Source organism: Heterocephalus glaber, unplaced genomic scaffold (assembly GCF_053883595.1).
Source record: "Heterocephalus glaber isolate CG9 unplaced genomic scaffold, H.glaber_assembly_v1.0 deba00001561, whole genome shotgun sequence".
Taxonomy (NCBI): domain Eukaryota; kingdom Metazoa; phylum Chordata; class Mammalia; order Rodentia; family Bathyergidae; genus Heterocephalus; species Heterocephalus glaber.
This window is the reverse complement of record NW_028258349.1, coordinates 2,835,359-2,857,985: the sequence shown is the minus strand read 5'-3', so window position 1 is coordinate 2,857,985 and position 22,627 is coordinate 2,835,359. Positions and strand designations below refer to the sequence as shown.

At 41.1% G+C, this 22,627-nt stretch overlaps 1 protein-coding gene across 1 annotated transcript; it reads left to right on the top strand.

The window, feature by feature from the left end:
* Positions 1–332: 332 nt before the first annotated feature.
* Slamf7 (SLAM family member 7) lies at positions 333–21,633 on the top strand. Its single transcript, XM_013077466.3, has 7 exons — positions 333–421; positions 12,271–12,603; positions 13,223–13,495; positions 13,693–13,800; positions 14,671–14,774; positions 16,275–16,337; positions 17,133–21,633. The coding sequence occupies exons 1-7, from the start codon at positions 367–369 to the stop codon at positions 17,202–17,204; spliced, it is 1,008 nt and encodes a 335-aa protein (XP_012932920.1). The 5' UTR covers positions 333–366; the 3' UTR covers positions 17,205–21,633.
* The last annotated feature ends 994 nt before the right edge of the window (positions 21,634–22,627 follow it).

Genomic DNA, 22,627 nt, shown 5'->3' with positions numbered 1-22,627 from the left:
ATGAATTAATGAATGCATGCACAGCTCCTGGCACTTAGAAAAGTTCAATCAATATTCTGCCCAGTGCTACCCTTTGTCCCCCACCTAACTTTCTATTTACTTTGTTTCTGCATCTCTGAGAAGTCATGTTGTATAACAGAAAAGGCAGACTATATTACCATGATCAATTCTTAGCCTGAATCTATGAATCTATTTGAAATAGAAAATAAAATTCCACTTTTAAGATTCATTTGTTCCTTCATTAGTGAAATAAGCATGACATGTTCTCACGTGTCAGCTGTATGATCTTGTTTATTTAAACCCCAGATAGGGAAGCAATGTGAGAAAAAGTGGTTTCATTTTAGTGGCTGACACCCAGAGAACGATATGGCTGCTTCCCCAACAAGACTCATGCTAATCTCTCTCCTCAGCCAGTTGACAGGTGAGTCCGGTCAGACCCTTTCCTGTTCTCCTAGTTGCCTTCTTGATCCTGAGATACAGCTCTGGGCTCCTGGGTCCACTCTTGACCTCTGGCTCAACTCAGGGGGCTCTACCTCCTCATTTAGCACTGCTTCTTTTTAAAAAGCCAATCTCTAGTCCTTGGGCAAGAAGAAACTATAGAAAGAGAGGGAAAAAGAAACTCTAGGGACCACCTTCCTTGCTGCCTGCCCCAGGAAGGAAGGGCTGAAAGAAGAGATGCTGGGTATGAGAAGGCTTATGTTCTGCTATGATTTCATGGGAAATGTCAAACTTCCCTGGAGCTCAGTGTTTCTCTTCCAGCCTCCTTCCCTTTGAGGGCAACTTTAAAGCAAAATTATATGGGTGTGCATTTATTTATTTATAAATACATTTTATTTAAATGCACTTTATGTTTTACTGATTATGCATAACAATTCTATTGCTATAAGGAGTCATTTGAATTTTCCCTCTAAATGCAAGCAATCCAATCAATCTTTACTTAGAAAACTATTCTTCCTATGGGCACAGTATGTTTAATCACATAGAGGACTGAGGAATCTTGTGTACCTGTCACTGAAATGATAGTCCTTGAAGATTTTACTACCCTCAGTGTTCTCAGAAAGGACCAAGAGCCCCATAGGTGAGAAATGTCTCTCTTGTCATCAAACTCATGGACCTAGCAGAGCTGTTCATTATGTGTACCCCATAACTGCCTAAAATGACTTGTCAAAACCACACAGGCAGTCAGCACTCCCCAAGCTTTCCTCCCATCATTTGGCCTCACTGAGCTGTCTGCATCTGCAGACTCACCACTCCCTGAATTCTCATCAGAAGTTTGCATTGTTAAGAGACAGTTGGATCTGCCAGGCTTGGTGGTGCATGCTTGTAATCCCAGCATTCGGGAAGGCTGAGGCAGAAGGGTTACAGGTTTGAGCCTAAACTAGGCAGTTTAGCAAGTTAACAAGACCCTGTATCAAAATTGAGAAGGAGAAAGAGAAGGAGGAGAAGGGGTTGGGGAGAAAGAGAAGAAAGAGCAGCACCTGGTCCTAAGCAGGTGGTCTTGCAATAGGCTTACTTTAGAAGTCTCTGAACTGAAACAATGACCAGAAATGGAACTCAAAGAAGGTGAGATGGGGGAGGAGATGCTGGGGCTTTAAAAACTCCCAGGTGTCCATGTGAAATGTGAACTTTGTACAAGAAGGTATAAACATTCAACTCTGCCATAGGGGCCTCTTCTTCCCTGCTCAGGGAGCCTGAGAGCAGTGATGTAGAACCCGGCTATGACTGAAAGTACTTAGAGATTGTTCTAGAGCAATGGAGGCAAACCTATGGCATGCATGTTATTTGTTTTTTTCTTTTAAGACAAAAGATGTTAATGTGTGAGTTGTTTTTTCTAAACTAAAACCTCAGGATTCAAGATTCATGGCAATGTTGGCACTGTGTGATAAATAAGTGGGTTTAGGGTTGGAGTTTGGGCACTCACCATCACTGTCCTGGAGCCTCCAGCAAGTAGGGCAGTAGAAGGAGTGATGACCCTGGACAAGGACATCCTGGTTTGATTAGTAGCTGTGTTATTGTGTGCAAGTTATGCACCCTCTGACCCTTATTTAATCTTCTCAAGTGCATAACAGGTAAGGGAATCTAACTTGGCAGAATTATTGTAATGTTTTAAATGAGATATAAAATGCAAAGTAATTATAATAATAATCACCATTTATGCTCCTACTCCATCCAAGGTGTTTTTCATACCATCTCATAAGTCTATAAGACAGGTATTATTATTATTATTTTTTGTACCAGGGATCGAACTCAGGACCTTGCGCTTGAAAGGCAAGGACAGGTATTATTGTCCCTAATTTACAGGTTAAGAAAGTTAGGCTCAGAGAGATCAGGTTTCATGGGCAAGACAGAACCATTAAGAGGCATAGCAGACCCAGCACTTTGGGAGGTTGAGGTAGGAGGATGGAAAGTTTGATGGCAGCCTGATTAACTTAGTGACTTACTGAGATCCTGTCTCAAAAATAAAAAGGGAGCAGGGTGAGATGCAGCTTACTGAAAAGATCCTAGGTTCAATCTCCAGCACCCAAACAAACAAACAAACAAACAAACAAATGGTACAGCAGAGACTGAGTTTCCAAAGCTAGTGTTCTCATCACACCAAATTAACACTATACTTGACAGCAAAGAAGTACTCGATAAATATGTATTTGAGCACAGAGCGTCTTCCTTCTCCAAGTACACAAGCCCAAGTTAGGCAGTGGAAGGACCAAAGAGAATAGGTGGCACTGTTTTGGGGATGTGGCTACACCAACAAGGAGTCACTCTGCCCAAGGTCAGAGCAGCTTTAATAGCCTCAGACATCTCATCTGGAGAATAGGAGCTATAGTCTGATTCCAGCATGTTTTGTGGTGATTAATGGTGCAGTCATTTGGAAGGAACAATAAAAGAAAAACAGAAAAAGGGAAAAAGATAAGGATGAGTTGGTGGGTGATGAGTGTGGGCAGCATGGTGCTGAGGAGCTCAAATGCCAACCCGGCAGGTAAGGGCAGGACCAGTGGAAATGGTGTGTGATGATTTGGGGGATTTGCAAGTTCCCGTTCTGTACACATCCCACACGGTATTGATTTATAATGTTATTTTCAGGGGAAATTAGTAAAGGAGAAGTTAGTTAAAGAGCAGTAGATTCTAGACTTTTTTAAAACAAACATTACAAACACATAAATGACTACATAGAGAACTGACACCTCTCTGATGGTGGGGAAGTTCTGTAAACTCTGGGCATCACCCTCTGTTCTCCTTTGCCTCCCTTAGGCCACCTCCTAAGCTTCCCAGAAATACATGGAAACGTTCAGACTCCCTGGGTAGCTAGGGCACACTTCAGGAAAGCTTACCTTATGAGCCGCGGTTCACTGACTTGGAGCTTGTCACCCTACCCTTCTGATCGCTGGCCTCATCACCTGTGAAATGGACTTGGACAGAATAGCCCCAACCTTTCTCAAAGTCCTGAGACATTCTCGTTCTTGGTTTCCATGAGGAGAGAGCCACAACAAGTTTGTGCCTTCTTGGCCTTTTGATATGGGGAGCCAAGTGCCTGAAGAGGCACTCAGGGATGGGGATAGCAAGTAGGAGTGGGCTTTAAGCTCCCCTCGCCTGAAGTCTTCCCCCTGGATCACCATCCCTCAGTCCTGGCTGCACTGGCAATGTACCTTTTGTAATTTGGCTTCTGATCTCCACTAGCTCCTCGGTCTTTGGGGGATATGACAAAGAGAGAAAGTGACAATCAAGAAAAAAGGGGGAGATGATAAAAGAGGGGAACTCTTGTCTCATCTTCTAAAGGGGGCACCTCAGAGCTGATGTTCTTGATGCCAAAATCATGAATCTTGGCCAGCTCAGAAGCCAAAAAATGCCCTAACTCATCTCCCTCCCCTCCAAGGGCAGATTGGCCAGGGGATGTTCAACTGTTGTCTTAAACTTGTGCCAAGAAGGTACCCAAAAGTATTTTGGGTGAGCTTCTTTTCTCACTTTTAGCCACCCTTGCAGAAATGAGACCAAAAAATGGGAAGGCTCGTCTACGAAGACAGCACCCCCTACCCTCAGCCCCTGCCTCACCCCTGCTGTCAGGGTGCTCTGAACTTCTTCAAATGCTTTTGGTTCCCTGTGCACACTTCAGCATTACGTGATTCTAGGAAAATTAAGGCTAGTGTTCAGAAAAGTGAAACTGAACATGGTTAGCAGTCAAGGAACATGATCTTCTGAAACAGAGGAACTACCTATCCTGCTTCTACCACTTCTTTGTTCAGGGCTTTGGGAAAGTCACTCAGTCCTGGTGTCCTCATTTGTAAAGTGGAGCTTCACCTCTATCTCCTGAAGTTGTTCTGAAGATCGAGAAAGACAGTGCCTATGAAACTTGTTTACAAACTGCACAGTGATATCAAGTGTTTACTGCTGGTGTTCTGATTAGGGAGGAACCAGAATGGAACCTGATCTCCTGACTCTAAGTTGATGCCTTTCTTACACTGCTCCATGTTGGAGGGTGTGTGGAGCAGAGGCCATTCCCACCCCTCTCTGGGCAGGACCCCATGTCTCCATCGCCACGAGATCTGGTACCTACTCCCTATGGACCAGTCATTAGGTAGTTCACCATCAAAGGATATGCACAGTCACCACTCAGGTGGATATTTGCTTCTGGAGATTTTAAAGTCAAATGAAGCAACTTAAGTGATGTGATAAAAAAAATATAGTGTGTGTTTACACATTCTTCAAAAATTTTTACAGTAAAACTATTGCCATGAATCCTTCTTAAAATACCCTTGCTTTGAACATACTTATCTCATTGTGCTTGCCACTTTCTGAAGTAGTTCTGTTAGTCCTCTTTTGTGTCTTTTTGTGTAACCCTGTCATAGTGTTATTGTATGTACTCGTGGTCTCACAACATAGAGGAATGAAGTTGCAAACCAAAGGTGATTAGGAGAGATTTTATTGGAAATAAGAACAAGATTCTTTCTTGGGTTTTTCCTGAATTTTTAGTAGGGGTCCCGAGTAGGTAGCCACTGAAGCTCTCTGACAAGGGTATTTTATACAGCAAAATCACAACTTGGGTGGCTATGGGTCAAACTACAATCAACCTATAGGATTACAAATGTAAGTCACTTAGCTAATATTGATCCAGTAGGGAATTGAGGTATGTAGCAAGGATATACTGGTGAGTATCATTAACCTTAGCTTATTTATAACTTCCGACATAGAAAGAACAAAGGGATGGTAGTATGGGTCTGGATGTTCTGGTCACCCACTTACACATCTGGGGCATTAGCCAGGCCCACTGGACCAGGTGGTGCTGATTACAGTATAATCTCAAGCTGCTGTTTATCTTTAGGGAAGTTTGCAGGCCTGGCTAGCACATCTCCATCTTAAAGCCTGGCTATCTCGTCTCCATCTTGAGGCCTGGCTCTCTTCAAATTCACTTCCAGCAGCAATTTTTATGTGTCCTATCTTCTGAATTAACTCCCTTGAAGGCCCAATCCCTCTATGACTGCCTTTCTACCTAACTTAGCTGTCTATAATAATAGCTGCTATGATATCCTGAATCAATTAAAAACATTTACCTTTCATGGTCATTATGACTTTGAGGAAGAGCCAGAAGTTGCAGGGTGCTAAATCTGGTGAAAAAGATTGATGAGGATGCACTGTAATGTTTTTATGAGCCTGCCTTTTTGTTGGATGGTGCTTGACAGGAGCATTCACCATATTTTCTATCATAGTTTATAAAGTCACTCATAAAGGAGGACTCCAGAACTGCTTCAGAGAGTGGCAAGAATGATGGGATAAGTGTGTTTGAAGTGAGGGGAAGTATTTGCAGGAGGAAGCAGCAATATATCTTCTATTGTAATAATTTTTTTAAAACTTAAATAATTGTCACATTTTTATTCACCTCTTCTATGTGGTGAATTTTCAGGGGATGGGTATAGAGAAGATTTAGAGACATCCTCAAGGAAGGGAATTGAACTAGGCTTTGTGGGTTTTATGTAAGATTTGTCCTACATAGAAAGAGAAGAATTAAGAACAAAAGTCATGAAGTGGAAAGTGAACTGAGGATCAGAAGGGGAGGAAGCCCTGGCAGCTTGTCTGGTGGCAACAAGTGGGTAGCAGTCTTAGGGTCATATCTTTCCTCCCCTTTGTATCACCACCTTGGCCTAAAGTCCTGGGTTTCTCTCATATATGACCATGCTAATGTATATGACACCCTGAAGTGATCACCATGACAGACAAGGGCTATCACTGGGGTTAAGTGCTATGAGTCTAACCCAAACAACTTTGCTGCAATGAAATGAGAAAGAGGTGAAATGGATGCAGAGGAGGCAAATTCCATCATTCACTACTCTGACTTGGGTGGAAGAGTGGCCATCTGAGGTGGGGGATGAGTTTCATGGGGCCCAGTCCTCCTATGGTTTTAGGCAAGTGTTGGTAGTCACTCATTCTCTGGCATCTTCTGATCCCACAGGTATGTCAAGCCCTCCCTTTGTGCCGTCCCCAAAGCACCTGTTACTTCCCTTTTTACATTTCTTTTTCTGGTACTGGGGATCGAACTCAGGACTTTGCACTTGTGAGGCAGGTTCGTTGCCACTGAGCTAAACCCCCAGCCCTTATTTCCCTTTTTATAACTTATAGGTATTTAATGACTGTCTCCCAACTTCATGAGTGCCAGGATCATGTGTCTTGCTCCCCAGCTTTGTCTTTGGCTTCTAAACTATACCCATCATAAATATGCAACTAAATAAGTTCTGATCAAAGAAAGAATGAGACAGAGGTGACCTGCGTAGATATGGCAAAATGCTATAGAATCACACTGCAGGTGGCAAAGCCAGCACAGAAAGGGGAATTCCGCTTCGGCCTTGGACAGGTGAAAAGCTTGTTTCTGGATTTCTTTTCCTAGTCATCTGGGAAGAAGAAACAAAACTAGTTAGGACTCATCAAACCTGGTGCCTATTCTCTGATTCACATTTAGAAGATGGCAGGGAGTCGTTTCTTCTTTCATTAGTCTTCTTTCCACCTTGACTGTACACTTCAGGTAGAACAAAATACTGCATCTAGCTCGTGTCAGCAATTTGCACTGTGTCATCTTCCAATTTCATTCTAACAAGGAATAATGAATTTGGGACATTTTCTTCTACTCCCACACAATTTGCATCTCGTGCTATTTACCGCCCCCCAAATAACAGCTGACTGTGAAAGAAGAAAGGAGTGATTGCTTGTTGCTTAAAAGTATGCACATTAAAGACCCATTCATTTTGTTACTCTTGTCACCTAAACGCCCATGGCAGTTTGGATGTGGTTTGTCTGCCAAAGGTGTGTATGGTAGGAAGTTTGTCCTCACTATGTTTGGTGGTGTAGATGTGGTGGAAACTTTAAGAGGTGGGCCTGGTGGAAGGTATCATGTCATGGAGGGCACCGCCCTTAGAAGAAATTAATGCTGCTGTCTAAAACCTAATGTGAAAATAAAATTATTGGAAGGTTACCCAACCCCAGGAATTGCACCCACATGAATATTTAATCTTTACTTGACTTCAAAATACACATCTTTTCCATCTCTGTTGTTGAGGTGGAAGAGTGAATGGATTAATTGATTAAAAATTCAAAATGAATTTGATTTCGTCTAAAACATTTACAGGGACTATTTTCACACCCTTTGAAGTAGTTACAGAGAAGGCAGTTTAAAAGCATCCTGACCTTAATATTAGGGTGGTAAGGAGAGCAGCTTTTTGAAAAATCACATTACTTAACCAGATAATTTGATAAGACTTGAGAGAGCTATATGCACGGATTGATAAATTATAGAGGGAAAATGTTTGAGAATAGGAATTACCTCCTAAAATACATTTATCCAGGAAAAGAAAGCAGTACTTTTGGAGATAAACTTGGCAAAAAGTTGGTAGAGACCTCAGATCTGCAATCGAGGGAGTAGTCAATATTTGATGGGATTTGCCAGAGTGAAACTTCCGTAATCTGGGACACTGGGAGCATAACTGATGCTCAAGGGAATGGCACTGCAGGACATGAAGGGGATACTTGGGTTCAGCCATGCCCAAGGACTTTGGATTTGGCCCCTGAGCCTTGTAAGGATGTGGAGAAGAGGAGTGAGGGAAAGAGCTAGAGCCGCTGCAGATGCTAAGATACCCCAAATTGAACCAGAGGAAGGGGTCTAGATCCCAGAGCTGGAGTAACATTGGGTTAAACCCTTAAATCATAACCTATTAGCTCTGTGTTCTTGGATAAATTTCTTAGTTAGTGTTTGTTCTTATTTTCTCATGAAGTTAGGAGTTAGCAAGCTTTTTTCCTTTTTTTTTTTTTTTTTTTTAATCTTTACAGTGCTGGAGATCAAGCCCAGGGCCTTGTGCATGCTAGGCAAGTGCTCTATCACTGAGGTACAAGCATAGTCCAGTAATTCTATAAATAGTCAAATGCTAAATATTTAAGGCTTTGCAGGAAATATGATCTTTGCTGCAACTGCTCAACTCAGTCTATCTAGTGCAAAAGCTGCCACATACTATGTAAATGAAGGAACATGGCTATGTTCTAATAAAACTTTGTTTACAAAGGCAGGTAATGAGCCATATTTTCTACAGGTTGCTGATAAAAGATAAAAGATAAAAGATAAAAATACCTAATTTGTGAAAGAGCTTTAGGTATATATTTACAGTAAATTCTTAGCACAGAGTCTACCTTTAATAACTGGCAACTATTATTATTTGGAAACTCTTCCCAGGATATTTGAGTTTTAGTAGGGACCAAGGAAATAAATCTCTAAGGAATTAATTTTGGATATCTGAAGAGGTCAGGACTGAGAGAACACAATAGAAATTTGTCCTTTTCTTTCTAGACATGAGTTGCATCAGTGCTAGAGTACTAGAAAATATTATGATATAATAAGAAGTTGTGAAACTAATAGAGCTGGGCTGCTTGGTCAAGTGCGCAGGCCAGCTGGGCACAGGAAGTGTATAAAGACCACAACAGTGTTCACTCTAATTTCTTCTAAGATAAAAAGAAAATGAATATAACAGTAGTAAATTTAATGAATTCAGCTTAGATTACATTCATATTTTTAAAATTCAATCTATTTATTTAAAAGCATATTGCATGTAAGTAACATTCTCATTTCTCCACAAGTAGAACTTTTCTGGAACATTTTGTCATGTCTCGTGAAGGTGCATTTCATCTAGAGTTGGTAAACTTTATATCAGTAAGAAGAGTTAGAGATATAAGTTTAGAAGGAGAAACAAAATCATTTTCTTGAAAAAAGGAGAGAAATAAGGAGATAGATAGGTCCCTATTGGAGAAAGGAGAAAGGCAGGGAGCCTGGAGCTGGTACTCAAGGATCTTTGTTCTTAGCCTCTTTTGTTACATGGCAAGAAAGGGACTCTCCCCATTGAGAGTCGATATAACTTGATGGGCTATTTTAGGCTCTGAGACCCCTGATTCAGCCACCATCCCTTGCCATTGCCTATGTGTTCATTCTTAGACAAACTTTCTTTGGTCTCTTTGTGTCATCAGGGTGATATCTGTGAGAATTACAGCAGAGCCACACATTCAAGGCCAAGTTAGCAACAAAGGATACATGTACATGTTAGTGTACTAATAAGGGAAGAGAATAATATACATTCATAAATGGGTACGTGAGTGTCCCGGTATGAGTATATGTTTTATATACTAAGTGAATTTTTTATAATATAGTACTGCTCCACACTTTGTCTTTTTTGTACATAACTGGAGGAGGAGAGGAGCAAATTTGGGCCATGGCTTCAAGGTCAGCCAGCTGCTTTTCAGTTCTCTCTGTTTCTCTGAATTGTTCTCTCTAGCAGGGGTTTAACTCTTCCCAGTCAGGATTTGTCAGAAACCTCACTAAGGCTCTTACCTTTCTTTCCCTTCCTGTCCCCAAACTTTCCCTACAATTTCTTCCTTGCTCCAGTTTTCTACAAGGAATGCAAAGTTATTGTCTGTGCTTTGAAGCTGACTAAACTGACAAGCATATGTTTGTTGTTCTTCCAGGCCAGGTGCAGGGTTAGGCCGGAGAAGTTGGGGGTACCTTAGGGAAGCAAGGTGCTGCTCATGGTCTCCACACACAGGAAGAGCGAGTTGCTCCACTGTGGCATGGAAGTGGACCCTGTCTTAAAATAAACAATAAAAAGGTAACCAGTCTGAGCCCCTTCTGTCAGAATGTACCTCCTCCAGCTGCCAAAGTTGGAGCCTTTACCTATTTTTTCTCATTTGTTAAGGGCTGACCTGATCTTTGTCAGCAATGCCATCTAAAGTCTTAACATTTTCTCTTACTTTCTAATTGAAGCTTTTTCCCGCACAGTCAGTCCTTGACTCATAAATGAGTTCTGTTCCAGGTCAACATTCTTAAATTGGATTCGTTCTAGTCTGACACATGAGTCTTCTATTCCTTTGACACAAATATACAACATAAAGCATAAAACACACACACAAAATACTGTAAATGAACTATTTTTACTTTTAAGCACAGTAAGCACACAGAAGCACAACTGTGACAATGTTCTGCAGACATGAGAGCTGCATCCACAATTTGGTTGCATCTATGAATGTTTGTAATTTGAAGTCCATTCCTATCTGTGAAACCTCACAACTCAAGGGTTCATAAGTCAGGAACTTACTGTAAATGAATAGATAAATAAATAAAAATAAGAAAGAATTGGAGACGTAATTCAGGGTGAAGACCCTGGTTTCGGTCCCCAGTATCACCCCCAAAAATAAATTCAACTGATGCATTATGTTAAGAAGAAGGGAAAATAACTTTGGGGTTTGTCCTTTTACTCTAAGGGTTTAATTTTATTTTGCCATTTCCACGAGACTTGAATGAGCTCTGTCTGCTCTTTCATCTTTTCATCTACATAAAATGTACATTAAAGTCTCAACTCTGAGGGCATTTCTGTGGACTTTGCCAATTACTGACTAGTTTAAGTCATTGACTCCCAATGTGTCTTAGGTTCCTGATCTTTAAGATGGGGTTGTAAAAACCTATTCTTCCAAGGGTCATTTTAAGACTTGAACAAGATCATAGTAAGTGCTTTCAAACTGTTGGTCTCAATCTAAAGTCTATCACTGATCTATGCTATCCCCAGAGTTTGCCCCAGAGTTTGTGTTGAAGAGGACTCATTCCCTGTATCTACTATATTAGTCACTCTCCTATTGCTGGGACAAAATACTTGACACTCAAAATTTAAAGGAGAGATTCGTTTTGGTTTACAGTTTCAGTGGGTTTAGTCCATGGCAGACCAGCCAGCCTCAAGGCAGAAAAGGCATGGTGGTAGAGCCTGACAGAAGAAGGCTGCTCACATCATGGCACCCAGGTAGCAGAGACAGAAGGGAGGACCTGGAGGTGAAAATATACCTTTCCAGGACATGCCACTCAAAGACCCATCCCTTCCAACCAGGCCCTACTTCTGAACATGAAGCTTTAGTTAACATTTTAGATCTAAACCATAACACTGCTCCTTAGAATGCTCAGCGGGCCACTTCTGGAAGTTTCTTCAACAATCATTTGTAATTCTTTTTCACTTGGGATCACATAAACATTGATGATTGCTTGAAAGTCATGCTGTCTGAGGTGAGCCAAGATTGTAGTAAAACAAAAACTTTTTATGGAAGTCAAATCTTACTACAATTCCTAATAGTTTGTGATGAATATCATGAGTTAGCTTGGACACAGTGCAGAACTTCCTGTCATTTGCTCTTTTCCTTCCCACTGGGGGATTTTAGAATGCAAATGATTCAGAAGCTGATTTGAGTATGATTTTGAATTCACTCCAGCCTATCATAAAATAGGAAGACAAATCATTCTAAAACTTCTAAGCTATTACTGTCATTAAGAATGTACTGCTCACATCCCACTGTCCTGATCCATTCCTTCAAAATTCTGTCCCCAGGGCAGGCAGTCCTTCTTCATCAGTGGCATGCTCAGCTCTCTCTAGCATGATCTGATAGTCCTAAGGGAGACGGAGACAGTAACATCCTCTCTTGCCCCCTTACAAGACCTTGTCTAGGATGGAGCTGGGCTTTATGGGCTACCTCAGAGCATGGTCTTTTCAGCCAGAAATTTCTGGAAATAGGGTGGGATCATCTTCAGGCACCCCTTACAGGCAAGAGGGTTCTGATCTCAGTGTTTTCATGTGAGAGAGGTTCAGAAAGGCATCCCAGAGACTGCTCACATTGGAATGAGAAAGTTTCTCAGGATCTTCTCAGGACCTAAAGGAAATGATGAGTAATTGGTGGCAAGGGCAGGGACTCAGGCTAATTTACAGTTTTCTGTGTCTGCAGTGTCAGCAACCTCTGAAGCCTGGAAGGAGCTGGTTGGGGCTGTTGGTGGATCTGTGATCTTCTCTCTGAATTTCACAGTAAAGCAAGTTGACAGTATCGCCTGGCTCTTCAATGAAACCACTCTCGTCACTGTACAGCCAGCCACGGGAGACGAACAACCCACTTTTATAGCAGCACACAAACGTAACAAGCCCAGGGTACATTTCCAAGATGGAGGTTATTCTCTGACATTCAGCCAACTGAAGAAGACTGACTCAGGCATCTACTCTGTGATTATACACAGCTCAGATTCCCAGTCTCTCTTCCCTGTGAAGTATAGGCTGAACGTCTATGGTGAGCAGAATCGGTTCTCACAGTTCTATGTGAGCAGAATCAGCTCACATGGTGGATGGCTGCCATGGGGAGGTGATGAGCTCCCAGGCACACCAGATATTCAAGTATCTGGATAATTACTTGGCAATAATGTGGCAGAGAGGACTCTTGCATAAATGAAGTAGATGTAGCTGACCCCTGAGGACCCTGCCTACTCAGATTCTGCAGTAGACTGTAGTAAATGGGGAACACGGAAAGTGGCAGTCATACAGATCTAAGTCAAATGCTGGCTTCTGTACTTACCACATGCAGGCCTTAGCCAGGTTACTTAATTCCTTTGAGTCTTTGTTTCCTGTAATTGGGAGGAAGATGATAACTACCTTAGGAAGCTAATTGGGCATAAGCATCAATTCCAACCCTCCCCTTACAGATCTGATCAGTGTTATCACCATTGTTGTTATTGCTGTCTTGTTATATGGGCAAGGACACCTAAATAAGAGTGAAAATTCTGCTCTGAATTACTGCTTCCTTTTCACTCTGGCTTCCCAAGGAGATTCAGGTCCAAGTTTTCCCAGGATAATTCAAAGAATGGAGAACTATAGCATATTTTCCATCCCTGGCTATACTTTCTTTTTCACAGAACACCTGTCAAAGCCCAAAGTCACCATGGGACTACAGAGCAATAAGAATGGCACCTGCATAACCAATCTGACATGTTCCATGGAAGAGGGAGGAGAGGATGTGACTTATAGCTGGAAGGCCCTGGACCAGGCAGCCAATGAGTCTCATGATGGCTCCATCCTCCCCATCTCTTGGACTTTGGGGGGAAATGATGTGACCTTCATCTGCATGGCCAGGAACCCTATAAGCAGCAATTCCTCAAGCCCTATCTTTGCCCGGAAGCTCTGTGGAGGTGACTGTCCCCTCTTTCCAGGAGCTCTGGTCCAAGTAATTATACCTTCTGCAGCTCCTGAGTCCCAGGGGAACAGGCCCTGAGGCCTGGAAAATTACCATACTGGGAGAAAATTGGCTGGTGCTCCAAAAGTTGGGTCACTTTCCCTAATTGACTTTTCTTCCGTTCTCACATTTATGCCCACTCTTTCTTTAAAGGTGCTGCTGGTAACTCAGGATTCCCTCTGATCCTCTTATGTTTCCTGTTGGTGTCCATCCTGGTACCAGTGGCATTTCTTTTGATTAAGTGGACAAAGAGAGGAAAAGGTAGAGTTGGTGTGATTTTTTTTGTTCTCACCATCATTCGTGCATTTTCTCCCTCATTTATTCCACAAGCATGTGATGAGCTGTGTGTAAGGCTTGGCGCTGAGAATACAGGTGAAGAGGTCATCATCTTCCCCAAGAAGCACACAGATAGCCTACACTCCATAGTTCTGGAGTAGAAAGAGAGCTGGAGTCCTTGCCTTCTCTCCTGAGGACAAAATCTCTCTCTCCAGGGCCCACTTCTCTCCTTCTTTCAGAGGGAGCTGCTGATGGGGTCCCTCTGTTTACACAGGCTTCATACTGCTGGCTTTGTCCCCTCAACCTGAGAGATGATGGCCTCCAACTTTGATGCTTCCATGGACCAGTATCCTTCAATCACCCCTTTCTATGCTCATCCCTGTCAAGAGCCCACAAACAAGCCCCAGGCTTCTCCACTGGGTCAACTCTTGAGATCTCTCTTTTCTCTCCACCTCAGCACAAACACATTCTGCCTGGAAAAGCTGTTCTCTGCTTCCATGCTGCACATGATGCTCTGTCTCTAAGGCCCGCTGAGTTCCCTTCTCAGCCCCTCACTGACACTGTCCATCTGGAATGTGAGAGAGAGACTTGAATGCTGAAAACACTGAAAGCATTTATGACCTTCCCTGCTTCCCACTCTTGTCACCTTGGTTCTAAGGTGATATTTACCTAGAATTTTACCTAATTTACCTAGGATTTTAACACTAAAAGTCCCCTGCCCCAGAAAACCCTTCAGTTGCAGGGCACGTGGGGTGGCTGTGACCCTCAGTGGGCCATCCATGTGAGATGATAGGCTAGCAAGGGTGCTGAGTGATGGGACAGGCCGGCATTGAGTCTCTCTCTACTTGATTTCAGAGCCTGTTGAAAGCAAGAGTGGAATGGACGTCCACCAGGAAATTGCTCACTTCTGTCCATATTCTGCAGAAAACACAGAGTATGACACAATCCCCTACATTCATGTGAGTCCTTTCTCATCTTTCTTAGGACCTGATCCATCTCTCTGAGGCTCTCTTTGCTTTACCTGAGATTTTTCCATGGTTTGGGTAACATGGAAATGGGGAGGGAGATTCGACTACAGAACCATGAAAACCCAGTGAGCCCATGGTTTCCCCAAGTCTTTATGGATTCACTTCTGTGCAGAAGTTGGTGGCCTCTGAAACACCTGGTTGTGACCCAGCTAGTAACACTCATGGTGTGAACGTTACATGACTCACCCTTTCCCTTTCGGAGTTCACAGTGACCACTCAAAAGGCCCAGTCCTTTTTGCATAAAGGGGTGGGTGGAGAATTGTGACTTTGACACACTGTTTGAGTCATGGTGTCAGAAGACTGTTCTAGAGATGCCTCAGAGTGGTCAAGAGAAGGGCCAAAGGGCCTATGTTGCTCTGGACCTACTGTCAATGCTTTCTAAGTTCCCACTTTTCTGAGTTGAAGTGAATGAGCACAAACACAATTCAAACTGAAAAGAAAGTCATAAAATAATGTTTAAAGAAACCCAAATAACAAGAGACAACTTGGAGGCATGAAGTTAATAGACAACTTCGAAAAGTGCCCCAGGACTGGTCAGTATAGCCCAAGCAGGGGAGCTCTTTAGAGGACATGGAACCCTTTTCCACAGAGACCCATTTAATGAAGAAATTAAAAAACTTTAGAGCCACAAAACCCTAATTTGGCTTTAGCTTTTAGTGTCTCTTGATCAGAAGCACCTTCTACATTAACAACAATTACCTGCACTTACCCTCTTTGAAGAGGAAACACTACCTTTCCTCTTTGAGGGCATTAATATTCTAAGAGCTCCTTCCTTCATCTTAGGGGGACTGCTTTGTGTACCACTCAACTGGCTTAAGTCAAAATTCATCAGTTATCACCATTCTTTCTGTTCCTCTGTTCATGGCACGTTCTGGAGAGGCTGCGGGGCTGCTCTGGATGTTCAGGAGTAAGCTTTACCAACACAGGACATTTTTCTCTAGTGGGGAAGGAGCTTTTGTTATCACCTTGTTGCTTTGTTTGGTTTGTGAACATCAGGCATCCTTACTGGTTTGGTCCAAGGGCTGCTTGACTATTGGAAAAGTTTATTTGGAACATTATCACTATTATTTCAAATTATCCTGTAGCTCCCTTAGGAGCCTCATAACTCATGAGATTTACATCTTATATTTTAAAAAATTCATTTAAGCACAACACAGTGAAAATAATGCAATAAGCACAAAAAATAATAAATGTATGAATAAAAATAATTCCATGACTTCCTAAAACAATTTATTAATAATTATTATAATAGCAGTCACTGATGGGAGCACTTCCCACTACCGTCTCCGTTCTAGAACCATCTTTTCCTTCTCTCCATCTTCTTCCATTTTTGCTTTTCCCTCTCTGAATTTTGAGTGTCTCTCTGTTTTTGTCTGTGTGACTCAGAGGGCAGGCAATGATTTGTTTTGTTTATTGTTTGTTTTCTAATAGAAAAATAATCCAGCAGAAGATCCAGCAAATTCTCTTTATTCCATTGTACAGATACCGAAAAAGGTAAGTTTTAGAGCTGAGTCTCATCTTAATTGTCCTGTCCTTTTTACTGCTTGATGTTTAGGTTAAAACTTCTTGAGCCTCAGAAATCTCATATGGTCTGGCATTGTAAGGGACCCCATTTCCTTTGTTTAGAGTTATACACGAATATAGGGAATAGAAGACAATTGTAGGAATAATACAGTAGGAGAGAGGTTCTGGGTAGAAATAGCAGAGAAAATCAGATGGCTCCTGACCAAGGTCTTAGATCAAGAAAAAGGACATGGCTCGGGCTGTCCCTGGCAGGAGAAGGATATCCGGAGAGAGACTCCATTTGACTCCTGAGCTAGAGTGAGAGAAAGAGAGATTTCCACTTCTGTTCCTCGTTCTCACTATGTTAAATCTGATTTGCACACTCCCTATGGTCAAACTATTAATGTAGTAAGGTTTAAGGATTATTCTTTTACATTAAGATTTTCCTTTGTAGAAGCAATAGTACCTTTCTCTCTCCTTTCTCTTCCTCTTCAAAACAGAACAGAAAGGATGGGGATTTTTAAAAGCAGTTTTCTAGTAATAGAAAGTTATCTCTAATAAGTTATTACAAAGAAAATTTAGTTCATTAAGCATTCGAAAAGATAAAGATGGGTTAAACCTTAAAAAAAAAAAAACTTTGTTTCTTTAATCTGGGAATGATAAAGAGAAAGCCTGGTGGAGCTTCTGCTTGGATAACCTCGGATATAAATCTGGGATCCAGAATCTTTTTCAGAAGATCCAGAGCCCTGCTCACTTCTAGTGTTGTTTCCTCACCTCTGTCTACAGGTGGAGAATTCCCACTCACCACCCAGGATGCCAGACACACCGAGGCTGTCTAGCTATGAGAATATCATCTAAACAGCATAGTGTTCTCTCAAGTCTCAGGGGAACACAAAAGAATTTTTTGATGGGAAACTTGAGCCAATCTGGACTACATAGAGAAACCCTGTTCTGCTCAAGGGGATAATTTTATTGCTGCCATCACCTGTGAACATCAGACTCCAGCTTCGTCAGCCTCTCAATGCAAACTCACATCAGAAAATTTCCAGGGAGCTTCCAGGCTCTCAGTCTTGGACTGGCACTGCTTCCTTGATCTCCTTTGTTATGTGGCTTCCAGCTGTTTGGACTGAGCAGCTATTGGATCCTCTGGTTCTCCATCACGCACATGGGCATTGTGGACTCTCCTGCCTCTGAACTTGTAAACAAAGCTAATATATACTGTTTTTTCTTTTTTTTTTTTTTAGTCTCAATTTTATTAATTTCAATTCTGATTTTTATGATTTCCTTCTTGTATGAGTTTTGGATTTGAATTGTTCTTGTTTTTCTAGAACCTTGATGTGCACCATTGGATTATTTATTTAAGTTAGCCCTAACCCTTTTTGAAGTTGTCTACTTACTTCATGTCTCCAAGTTCTCTTCTGTTATTTGGGTTTCTTTAAACATTATTTTATGACTTTATTTTCAGTTTTCTTTGAATTACGTTTATGTTCATTCACATCAACTTGTGCTATGGAAGTTCTATTGGGGAAGTCTTTGCTTGTTCCTGTGGCTTCAATTGTTTCACCTATGTTTTCTTTTAGCAGTTTTATATCTTATTCATAGGTCTTGGATCCATTTTGAATTGATTTTAGTACAAGGAAAGAGATAGAGATCTAGTTTGTCTTTTACAAGTGAATGTTCAGCTTTCCCAGCACTATCTGCTAAAGAGGCTGTCTTTCCTCCAAAGTATATTTTTTGGCTCCTTCGTCCAGAATCAGATGGCTGTAGTGTCATAAGTTTGTTTCTATGTCCTCTATTCTGTTCTTTTGGTTTACATATCTATTTTTGTGGTAATGCCATATTGTTTTTGTTACTATAGTTTTGGAGTATAACTTGAAATGGGGTATTGTGATGCCTCCAGCTTTAGTCTTGTTGCTTAGGATTGCTTTGGCTATTCTGGATCTTTTCTGTTCATATGAATTTTAGGATTATTTGGGCTTTGCCTATAGCTCAGTGTAGAGCACTTGCCTACTATGTGCAAGGCCCTGGGTTCAATCTCTAGCACTGCCAAAAAATAAAATTACAACAAAGAATTCTAGGATTTTCCCCCCTAGTTCTTTTTTCTTTCTTTTTTTTTTTTTTTAGTTCTTTTATTGGTACATTTTAGGTATACAATTCATTTACATTTATCATTGGGTGCTTGTACCTGTTCATGATATATCTTGGTTCTTATTTTTCTTCCCCATTACCTGTGCACCCTTCACCCCCTCCACCCTTCCCTATTTACATAGATTTCATTTCCATTTTTTTTCTTTTCTCATAGTTTTTCCTTTCCCCTTCCCCTCCCTTCACTCCTTCGTCTTTGGACCTTTTTTCCTATTTCAAATTATCAATTATTCATTTTAATAATTTTAACCCTTGTTTACACTATCATTTTCTCACACTAGTGAAACTATTCGGTATTTACATGTGTGTCCTATTTATTTCACTTAAGAGTATCACCTCAACCTGCAACCATTTAGCTATAAATGACTCTAGTTTTTCGTTCTTTATGGCTGAGTAGTACTCCATTTTATTAAAAAAAAAAAAACAACACATTTTCTTTAACCAATTTCCAGTTGATGGGCACTTGAGCAGCTTCCAAGCTTTAGCTATTACAAACTGTGTTGCTATGAACATGGGTGCACATATATCACTGTGGTATGATTCTTTTAATTCTTTTGGAAAGATACCCAGCAGGGGAATAGCTGGGTCAAATGGGACCTCTAGTCCTACTTCTTTGAGGTATCTCGAAACTGACTTCCACAGTGGTTGCACCAGTCTGCATTCCCACCAGCAATGGAGAAGGGTTCCTTTCTCCCCACAACCCCACCAGCATTTGTTATTTGTTGATTTCTTGATAGCAGCCATTCTTTGTGGGGTGAGGTGGAATCTCAGTGTTCTTTTCATCTACATCTCTCGAATGACCAGTGATGTTGAACATTTTTTCATATATTTGTTTGCTGCTTTTACTTTCTTGTCTGAGAAATGTCTGTTCATTTCAGATGCCCATTTTTGAATTGGGTCTTTGAATTTGTTTCCCCCCTAGTTCTATGAGAAATGTCATTGGTATTTTCATTGGATTTCATTGATTCTATAGATTACTTTTGGTAATACGGCCACCTTAACAATATTATTTCTTTTTTTGTTGTTTGGTTTTTTTTGTACCGGGGATTGAACTCGGGTCCTTGCACTTGCAAAGCAGGCATTGAAACCACTGAGCTAAATCCCCGGCTTAACAATATTATTTCTGCCAAATAATGTACATGAGATATTTTCCCTTTTCTAGTGTCTTCTTTAACTTTTTTCTTCAGTGTTCTGAAATCTTTATCATATTAGTATTTCTTTGGTTAGATTGTTCCCTGGGTGTTTTTTTAAAGCTATCATGATTGAAAATGTTTTTCTGATTTCTTTCTCAGCTACTCTATTATTGATATTCAGAAAAGCTATATTAATTTTTTATTGTGTTACTCCGTTAAATTTATCAGCTCTAAAATTCTTTTGGTGGAATCTTTAGGGTCCATTAGTGTCAGGGGAAAGTCTGCACTTGATGCTTTTACTAATCTATCTTGAATAAGGATGCTAGGAAGGAAATTGGTGTCCAGATCTGGGGTTATGAAATAAGGTGGGCAAATATGCATTTAAATTTCTCAAAAGAGAAAATATTTAGGGGAAAAAAACTTTGAATATAGGGCCAGGGATTTAGCTCAGTGGTTCCAGTGCCTGCCTCGCAAGCGCAAGGTCCCAAGTTCGATCCCCGCTACCAAAAAAAAAAAAAAGAAAAAAAACTTTGAATATAAGAAGCCAAGCTCAGAGAAAGTAAAACTGCAAGAGAAAACCAAGGGGTATACCAAGGGAATGGCCTGAGTCTTATTTGAGAGGAAATGAAAGTTAAAAATAGGACACAGTTTCCTAATGTCTGGAAATCCCACTACCACCACCATCAAAGAGGGCTGGGCTGGTGTTTGCCCAGAACCGGGCAGATGTGCCCTGCCCCAAACACAGTATGATGGATGTTATAAACACTTGTATTTATTACTGTAATTTTCTTTGGGAAACCATCTTATTTTAATAGAATCAGAGAAGAGGAAGAGCTTTTTGTTTCAAATTCTTACAAAAGCATGGTGGGGTATGTAACAGCACTTGGAGAGAATTATTTATGCTAAAGCAGAAATGGATGCCAAGAGTTTAAACTTGTTCAACAACATCATATTACAGTGACACATGCACACCTATGCATAACTCATGATAGCTAAATTTTGGAACCAAACTATGTGCATATATATACATACATATATATGTGTATATATATATGTATGTATATATATGTATATATATGCTCTTGTATGAGAAATCCAAAGCATAAATAATTTAAAGAGCAAAATAAGTGACAGATGACAGGAAACAGGGAGATACTTTGTGGCGATTAGAAGGGAATCTGGGGATGGAGGAAGATGAAAGGGTACCAATTTCCCATGAGGAATGTATTTACTATGTATTATATACAAATAAAAATGTGTCCAACACAAGCAGATTATTTGTGTGGCCCACATTAATGCCAATTCAGCTGTGACACTATCACATTCTTGGGGCCTAGAATAAGGTGATAAGATGCTCACCATGGCACAAACGTTAAAAGGCGAAAGATGCCCAAACATTCAACAGCAGAGATAAATAATATTTTACTGCAACATTTTTTGAAAATCAAAACTAGCACAAAAAATCTTCCATGAACAAAGTATCAAAATGTTAAATGAAAAAGTACCATGCCATATCAGACTGGAAACTGAAGAAAATGTAAAATTCAGTGATAGCAATTTCATCTTCCGTCAAAATTGTGATATTTTGTTTGCCAAGCAATACAAGTTTTTGCTCCCCTTCAACCCAAAGCGAGGTGGATCTTCAGTCAAGAATGTAAGTCCCCTTATTGTAACTGGAAAGACAAAAATCCCCACAAACTAATTTATAGTGGTCTTGTGCTCGCTTTGGCAGCACATATATTAATTTATAGTGGTCTTAGGCTGAGATCACATCCTCTCTGGAGGAGGCCTCAGGTGGTTACCCAACTTTATTGGAAAAAAATTATCATTCAGATCCCACCAGTGTGTTTTATCTGCCTGAATCCTCCACTAACAGATAAGTTTCCTAAAACCACTTCACTGCCCCCAGCTCTCTCTCCCCAGCCCCACAGCCCACAGTCCCTTGCTAGGAGCCAGTTGTTTTCATGTGTACCATAGCCGTGTGTGTGTGTGTGTGTGTGTGTGTGTGTGTGTGTGTGTGTGTGTGTTAGAACCAGGGAGTGAACCCAGGGCCTTCACTCTAAGCTACATTCCTAGCCTTTAAAATTTTGTTTTAAAATTTTGAGACAGGGTCTTGCTATGTCACTAAATTGCCCCCAGCTGGGCTTAGACTTGAATTCCTCCTGCCTCAGCCTCAGAGGGTGCTGGGTATCAGCCTATGACCAGCTTTCATAGCTCTTTATATGGTGTTTCGGAGGAAAACTCATTCAGGCACTTATGTCTAGTAACAGACACTGGAATAGAGACCAAGAAAAATGAACAAACTTGCCTGAAGTTTCAGGCTTCAGTGTGATAATAAGACTAGCACAACAAGCGTACCCACTCTAAGTCCCGCCTACTTCTCTGGAGAAGGGGAAGCCAGGGACTAAAGCATAGAAAAGGTGGGTGTTTTTCTTCTCAGTGAAGAATGGGGGAAAGGACATAACTGTGGAGATGGGTCTTGTTCAAACTTCCCAAGTAACCCAGTGACTCTGACCAAGGACTTAAGTTCCACAAGACTCTATTTTCTTAAATGTAAACCCCAGTGAGGCTTCAGTGTGGGAGTTACAGGAAACAAGTACAAGTGCTTGCCATATAGAAGGCAACTGGTTCATGGAAGGGGACAGTACATAAAAAATGGCTGCTATTTCCTAAAAGGCAACTCAGGGAAAGAAACAGAAGCATTAAAATGGGGTATCAGCTCTTGAAAGAGAAGTGTCTGGTCTCCAACACAAAGGAGGAGAAGGAAGGACAAAATTTAGGAATTTGCTCCCCCTAGACATTGAAAGAAGAATGGCTTATTAAGAAGAGTGGGCTGAGAATTATATTGTCTCAAAAAGGTACTGTGAGGATGTTGAGCCTTGTTTGTCTCCTCTACCGTAAAACTCCATTGTAGTGAGCTAAGTTAGAATAAATCAACATAGGTAGAAAAGAAGTTATAATCCTAAAATGTAATGAAAGTTAGCCAAGATTATCCACATTTGT